The sequence below is a fragment of the Triticum urartu genome, chromosome 6A (assembly GCF_056163025.1).
Source record: "Triticum urartu cultivar PI428250 chromosome 6A, HENAU_Tu73, whole genome shotgun sequence".
NCBI lineage: Eukaryota > Viridiplantae > Streptophyta > Magnoliopsida > Poales > Poaceae > Triticum > Triticum urartu.
Genome location: NC_141878.1, coordinates 13,578,433 through 13,586,497, shown reverse-complemented (window position 1 = coordinate 13,586,497; position 8,065 = coordinate 13,578,433). Strand labels below are relative to the sequence as shown.

General features: G+C 49.8%; 2 protein-coding genes and 1 pseudogene across 2 annotated transcripts; 1 reads left to right on the top strand and 2 right to left on the bottom strand.

Annotated features, from left to right (window-relative positions):
• The first annotated feature begins 716 nt into the window (after window positions 1-716).
• On the top strand, window positions 717-3,124 carry LOC147963189 (uncharacterized). The gene is made up of 3 exons (XM_087529499.1): window positions 717-770; window positions 1,817-2,830; window positions 2,945-3,124. The coding sequence occupies exons 1-3, from the start codon at window positions 717-719 to the stop codon at window positions 3,122-3,124; spliced, it is 1,248 nt and encodes a 415-aa protein (XP_087385625.1).
• A 558-nt stretch (window positions 3,125-3,682) lies between these two features.
• Window positions 3,683-4,384, bottom strand: LOC147963188 (uncharacterized; annotated as a pseudogene).
• Window positions 4,385-6,185: 1,801 nt separating this feature from the next.
• Window positions 6,186-7,445, bottom strand: LOC147963187 (uncharacterized). The gene has a single exon (XM_087529498.1). It carries the CDS (start codon window positions 7,443-7,445, stop codon window positions 6,186-6,188), a length of 1,260 nt encoding a protein of 419 aa, XP_087385624.1.
• Window positions 7,446-8,065: the final 620 nt, after the last annotated feature.

Below are 8,065 nucleotides of genomic sequence, written 5' to 3'. Positions count from 1 at the left end.
CAGCGGTGCGTGCCTCGTTGACTTCCACGGAGAGATCGGCTCGGCATGTAGGTATTGACTATCCGGCACTTTGTCCCTTAAGGCGGTGGTGGCAACAGTCCCCGATATGATCTTTTCTGACTTCTTCTCTGCTTACGACGGTGCGTGGACCTTTGATCTAGCAAAGAGATTTGGTGGACACGTTTACTTTTTCCTCTATGGAAGCATAAGATTCACAATATATCGTGAATTATTGCATCCACCAGAAAATCAGGAGGTTCCGATTCCCAAATAATGTTCACAGAACTCTCCCTGTGACTAGATAACACACGAGCCACCCTATTGGAATCCCTAGGACAATGGACAAAACTAATCTGGTCGAAATTGCGAGTAGAAAAAGTGCAATTATTGTAGATAGCCGACGCTGGTAAGATCGAATAACCCCCATTTTGCATCATCTAAATCACTCCAAATAGCCTGCTTCAGAAATCAATTTGTTGCAGCCAATATTACTAGCAAAGATCAGCCTGTCCCTGAGGGCTCTTACTTCTGCCGACATAGCCGTATGAACAAATGGGATGTTGCGGTAGCTTGCGGCAATAAAATGTACACTTTCGTCCCTGATTATTGTGCTAGGTCCTCTAGAGCCCAAGTCCGTATTAAACGATGCATCCACATTTAAGTTAACAGTGCAATTATCATGTGTGCTGATCTGGCCGGCTGCTTGATGTTCTCGCATGTGCAGCTTGTCATCATTCCCACCAGACATACCATACTGCCGTGGGAATCAGGTCACAGCGGCACACATCAGGCAACAATAGCCTCTTGATGCTTTCATTTAACAAGAGGTGCGTCGCCAAGCAGGGCAGCCCCTTCTCTCTCAGTTGGACATGCATAATCAATAGTCTAAGTTAGGCTGAGAAAGCCCCACATTTCTTTCACTCGCCGACATGACAAGATGCATGTCAGATACTTGCACAGTCCAGATCAAGAGTTCGTCAAATATATAGAGATTCACTAGTAGCCTCTGCATGGTATGGCCCCAAGCAAAGATCTCCAACAGTGTATTTTGATTTTTGTAGGGACTTTGAAAGACCAGAAAGTAGCTCCTTGATTTGAAACACCAGAACGGACTTTGAAAGAAATTCATACGTTGGGACGGATTGGATGGAGCTCTGGCGTAGATTCCGGCCTGCTCTTTGGGGCGGAGAGGTTAGGGTTTCTCGTCATGCATACGTAACGGTGATATTTGGTGTCAGGTTCTTTAGATCGATTCAAGGATTCAAAGGCGACGACTGCGGCTTCGGTGCGCTGGTTCATAGAGAGACATGGACGAAGACTTTCTGGTTGTCATCGACAAGGCCAGACCGGCTCCGGTGTGGGATCGGTGACAACAGCGCGTGTGCGGCTCGTTCTGGCGGCGGCATTGTTCGTTCGGTGGTCTATCGACCTCAATGTATTTTTTATTATGTTTGAGGTGCTTTTTACTTCCGATTAATCTTTATAACAGATCCGATCTTTCGGAGAAAAAAGTAATTTTTTTTCTTTTTTCGAGGCAAGTTTCAGCATTTACTTTATTTTTAGGATCATTTCAGCATTTACCTTTTTTAGATCATTTCAGCATTTACTTGAGAGCGTTCGAATACTAATAACATGTTGGGCTTTTGGAGTGGAAAACAATGCTCGAAGGCCCACTTCGCTCACGCGTTATTTTTTGCTTTTTACAATCCACTTCGCTCACGAGTTGTTGGTGCGGTTCTCAAAAAAAAAATACGAGTTGTTTTTTTTTAGGGAAAAAATACGAGTTGTTGGTGCGTGGCTTTGCTGGTTGGACCAGACCAGATCAACCGGCGGCGCTCCTCGCCGTCCCTCCGTCGCCTGCTCTGCTCTCACACCACCTACCAAGGCCCTCCCTGCTCTCCGCCGACTCCAATCCGCCGCCACCACCGCCGCGCCCGCTGTTTCCCCACCCGTCGGATTCGTGGTCGAGGACTACCTCGTCGACACCTGCGGCCTCACCCGAGCCCAGGCCCTCAAGGCCTCCGCCAAGATCTCCCACCTCAAGTCCCCTGTCAAACCAGACGCCGTACTCACCTTCCTCGCCGAACTCGCCCTCTCCACCGCGGACATCGCGGCCGTCGTCACCGGAGACCCCAAGTTCCTCTGCGCCGGCGTGGAGAGAACCCTGTCCCCGATCGTCGACGGGCTCACCAGCCTCGGACTATCGCGTTTAGAGATCGCGCAACTCGTCTTGCTCGCCAACGACCACTTCCGCAGCAAATCCGTCGTCTCCAAGGTGCACTACTACGTGCGCCTCTTCGGCTCCTTCGAAGAATTCCCCCGGGTATTCAAGCATAACCACAATCTCCTATCTCACAACCTCGAGCGGGTGGTCAAGCGGAATGTCGGGTTACTGCAGGAGTGCACGCGAGGTGCTTGCGATATTGGCAAGCTGTGCACCACTGTGCCAAGGATGCTCACCGCCAATGTGGAGCAAATCCGGGCGATAGTGGCCAGTGCCGAAGGTTTAGGTGTGCCTCGCGGCTCTGGAATGTTCAGGCAAGCTTTGCAGTCTGTTGCATTCCTCAACAACGAGAAGATCTCCGCCAAAGTGGGCGACTTGAAGGAGATGTTGAGTTGGTCGGATGCCGTGGTGCGCATTGCTTTGTCCAAGGGTCCATATCTGCTGGGGATGTCAAAGGACATGCTGCAGCGCACGTCCGAGTTCCTTGTCTCTGAGGTGAGGTTGGAGCCGGCCTACATTGCTCATCGGCCTTGTATGCACACTTATGGCCTGGAGGGCCGGCTCAGACCCAGGTACTATGTTATGAAGTTCCTCAGGCTTTGTTCGGTTACACCTTCTCACACGGGGATTGGAGTGGATTGAAGGAGGTTTTGACTTGTAGAGGATGTAATCCCTGCCAATCCCTGTCAAACCCTTCCATTTTCCCTGTCAACCGAACAGGCCCTTAAGGAAAATGGATTGCTCAAGCGTGACACGTGCTACTATATTTTTGTCAAGGCCACTGAGATGGTATTCCTGGAGAAGTACGTATGCCCTTACAAGGAAGCTACACCACACCTTGCTGAACACTATGCGACCGCTTGCACAGGACAATTGCCCGTGAGATTCATATTTGCATGAACCAAGAACAGGGTATTGATCTTTGAAAATGCATTAATAAAATTGTGCTATGTGTTTTTAATTAGGAAAATCTAACATAAAAATACCATTTGGTCTAACCATATGTGTAGCTGTGGTATCACATTTGTCAAGGGACGGTCTTTCTGTTATAGCTTCCGTTGGCCACTCTTAGATTTATAAGCAGCTTGCCTTATGGTATGCATTATATGCTGATTGATTTGTCCCCAAATAAAATTGAATGTAGAGACCACATTGCTCTCATATTTTGGGAAATATGTGTGTGATAGTGACATTTCTCTTTGTATCACTTTATGTATTTTTGTTTCAGATTTACATTCAGTCAGTCATCCATTGGAAGATTAGGTCCCGTGAAGCACCTATATATTGTTTGTCGCATCTCACTTGCTTAGAGCAACTCTAGCAGACCGCGCAAAAGCCGCAAATCCGCATAATATACGGGCTCGGCCCAATTTTACGGCCAGAACAAATCCCACATACTCGCTCGGCCCATAAAAATATTTACCGCAGTCCGCAAACCGCCCGCCCCGACCAGTATATCTACGGGTTCGTGACTCGTTTGCGGGTCGAAACCCTATCCCCCCGCCGCTGCCAAGCTCCGCAATTCCCCACTCCCCTCCTGACATTTCTCACCGCCGGCGAGCCCCTTCCGCCTCCAGCCACCATGTGGGGCCGCATTTGGAGCTCCGGACGCGGCTCCAGGAGCAGATCCGGCGGCGGCGGCGACCCCGAGCGCGAGCAACGTGTCTGGTCGGACGGCGCGAGGAAGCGCGGGGCGAGGAAGTGGAACAACCGCGGACTCTCGCTGCCGCCGAGTTTCTGCATCCGTGAGACGGACGAATACGACCGTCGGCACGGCCGTACGCCGCCCTCTGCCGCGGGCTCGTCCTCCACGGCGAGATCTTCCTACGCCGGGAGCTCCTCCTCTTCCGGCGCAGGCCTTCTCCCCGTGAAGAGGGAGTGGTCGGAGGAGCCGGACGAGATCGAGTTCGTCCCCGTTAAGGAGGAGCCCGAGGAGCTCGGCCGCCATGGAGTCGTCGGGCCGGAGGACTTTGTCGCCGATGTCTACGCGGTCGTGGCCGCCATTGCCGAGCGGAGCTTGCTCGAGGAGGTGGAGCGCCGACGCCACCAAGAGGAGCTCGAAGACCTCGTGTTCCAGCAGGCGGTCGCAGCCAACCTTGCCGCCAAGGAAAAGGACGACGAGTGGCGGCGCGTCCGCGCGGAGCAGAGGGAGAAGTACATCAACCTCGGCAGCTCCGATGAGGAGGATTGAGCTCCTCCACGGCGTCGTCCATGGCCGCGAGCTCGCCGCGGTGAGATCCCCACCCCCTCTAGTACTAGTACTGATGTAGTATGTAGTATGAACTAGTGTTTGTAGTGTTTGATCATGTAAATATATGTAGTATGTTATGAACTAGTATCTCGCAATTTCTCCCACGAAACTGTTTTTTCAAATTATGCAGTTTCATCTACGGTTTCTGTTCGGCCGCGCTCGTTCTCGACCCGCAAACGGGATTTTCGTCAAACTGCAAACGCGTTTTGCGGGTCGGGATTTTTCGGGTGTGCTAGAGTTGCTCTTACAAGAGAGACGTGATGGAAACTATCCATATGTGCCTGCTCAAGTGCCATAATGCATTCTTCTGCCATTGATTGCAAACTCTGGTTTTGTATACCGTTTAATGAGGAAACCCCAGTTTCAAATAGAATGCGCATCACAGTAGGGATCCCACAGCTGAAGAATATCACAAACTGCACTTAGCGAGAATATAAATAATTGGCCCTTTTGTGCATGTTTGTGACAGCCAGATACCATCTAGGGACATCTGCTCTAGGTGAATATAATTGTTGTCATAGATCCTTATGCCGCAAGGCTGCAGTTGTTCATTGTTCTGTTTGCAGATGTTCATGCATGGATGGATATGAGAAGCTGGTTGTTTTGTTTGGTTTCACTGTTCTTTAGTGACAGTCAAAACTAACATCTAATACAATTTTGTATTGTACAGATAAGGAAATAAAACATTCCCTGAGTTCTGCAATTAGCCTAACTGAGTGGAGGAAGCCCAGCTGATTGCCCAGATTCAATATTGAAGATTTTTCTTGAACCTCAAATGGTATCTTCTCCATCCAATCTTCCTACGAAAGTATATATGAATCGCCTTAATATCCTGCTGGACAACCCGCTTGCTCAAGTGGTGACAATGTCTACAAAGTGTATGGACAGTGCGGAATCTGTCCATCATCTGTTCTTTTGCTGTTGGGTGGCAAAAGTGGTTATGGGAGTTGTTGATCCCTAATCCTTCATGGGAATGATTTGCTAGGATGCATGCTTATCTTCCTTTTGGGGATATATATATATATATTTTTTTTTTTTTTTACTTATTTTGGGGATACATTTGGTACAATGGCTTTGGTTGCTACCAACTGGGCTACCTGGGCTAAAAGAAACACACACGGTCCGCTTTTGAGATTCTGTTTACAGCTTATTGCTTTTTGTATTAGGCATTTGGGCAGGGATACAGATGTCTGAAGATAAGGGCTGTGCTCAAGTCCGGCAGGCGGCACTTTTTTAGTTCTGATTTCATTAACGAAGTCCGCACACCAAAGGTATTTTGCATGCATATGTACTGTATGTTCAGAAATAAACAACCCACATTTGATGATATACTCTCTTCGTTCTTTAAAAAGTATACTTCCAACGTTGTTGGAAAGTCAAACTTTTTAATGTTTGACCGCATTTCTATTATGCCATCAAATTAGTAGCATTAGATTCATGATAAAATATGTTTTCATAATATACCTATTTGGTTTCACAAACATTGATATATTTTTGCACAAATTCGGTCAAACTTTAAAATAGTTTGACTCTTCAACAAAGTTGGAAGTACACTTTTTGAAGGACGGAGGGAGTAGTACACAAAAATTCTGTGTGATGATCTGCTCTTGTCTCGATAGCATTTTCTTTGACATTTGGTTGTATAAACTAAAAAGAGACGAACCATATAACAAAACTACGAAAATGTGAACATAATTTCGCCACGTGAGACTAAAAGTCTGGAGGTAGAAGCCATATAAACCCGTTACCGCGGTCTTTCCATCGGTAATGGTATGCCCGTGACATGATCCTCCCCAAGTGATGCACATACTCGTTGTTCCAGGAGTAGACGACGCAACTACCAAGGTCCAAACGCTTCATGTAGCGCTCACCCTCGAAGGGCGACAAATGTCGCTTGGGGTAGTAGATGCAGTTCTTGTAAACCCCACCTCGTGCACCAGCAGCTGACACATGGACCGCCTTGGACCACCCTGGGCTCAGGAATAGGGTGTGTTCCTCCAAGCTCGTGACCTCTACCAACCTGTATTTGCACAGTGTTGCGTCGTCGCCCTCAGCGAGCTCATACACGACGTATGAGGCTTCACCACGAACGTTGGTCCACTCCACCGCGATCGCAATCTTGCCTCGCAGCTCGAAGATGTGTTGGGCGTGGCACCTCGCTCGGGGCACACACGGGATGCCGGCCTTTAGGTCAGAGATGACGTGTGTGGTGGCGATCACCGGTGGTGCGCCTTCGTTCATGGCAACCTCGAACATGAGCAGCTGCTCGCCGCGTGAGATGCCGTATAGGAACAGCCTGTTGTTTCCGGAGAGGGCATTGAGCTCCCCGTTGCAGGAGATGTCCACAAGCTCTCGGCATCTTCCCATGTAGTATCTTCCAGTGCCGCATCCTTCCGTGGTCCACCCATCATCCATGGAGCCGACCCTGCAGAGTGCGAGATTGCATATTCCGGTGGTCGCAGCCAGGATACAGCCGCTTGAGGAAGGGTCCTCGGAGAAGATGATCTTCTTGATGGCCGGCCGGACGGTTACAGGCTTGAAATTCCGGCCGAATCTTAAACGGGCGCGTGGGCATGCGCATTGGACGGCCCTCTGCTTCGCGGAAAGTGCCACCTCAACGCCGGAGAAGAGGTTCACGATCATGAGTTGTTGCTGGTGGTCATCGGACGTGCTCGTGGCCGCGATCCAGCCGCCATCGTGGGACCCGACGAGACGCGTGCCGGGAGTCACAGCCGATGGGAGCGGGACGCGCATGGCCCTGCCGTCCTCGGGACTGTAGGGCCACACCGCCTCGCGGTCGGCCAGGGAAGCATCAGCAGCAGCGGGAGAGCCGGCAGCGTGCCAAGCCGCACAGACGGCGGAGAAGCGCAGGCGGTCGTGCGCCGAGGAGCAGCTGCGGTAGATGGCCGCGAGGATGTCGCCGGGAAGCTCCGACCACTCCCGCTCGTTGCTGCCGTCGCTGGCTGCCATTGACTAGTTCCTGATCTTTTGCTGTAGATATAGATTGCGTGTTGTCGACGGTCGCAGGACCCTATATATGTAGGCAGCAGCGCCCAATTTGACTTGGTGCCCAAACTTTTCAAAACACATTACGTATGCAGTAGTAGCATAGAACACGTTTTGGAGCCGGCCTACATTACTCATCGGTCGGCTATACACAGACTTAGCTTGGAGGGCCGGCTCACCCCGTTACTATGTTGTGAAGTTTTTGAAGGAAAACGGATTGCTCAAGCGTGACCCCGGCCACTATAGGATTGCCAAGTTCACTGAGAAAGCATTCGTGGAGAAGTGCATATGTCCTCACAAGAAAGTTGCACTGCACGTTGCTACAGATTATGCGGCTGCATGCAGAGAACAAGTGTCAAATAATAGCAGATTTGCATGAACCAAGAGTGTGCTATGAAAATCGAGTAAACTGTGTACGGTGCGACGAAGTTTTCATTCTCTAAGAAGCTGGTAATTCTCATTTCGGTGTATTTTATTGAACTGGATGTTGACTGTCCGATCTGTTAGATGGTGGTATGGTTGTTACTAATGCTTGATGAAACGAGTAATTTGAATCATGGGCACTGACATGTCCATCTCATCAC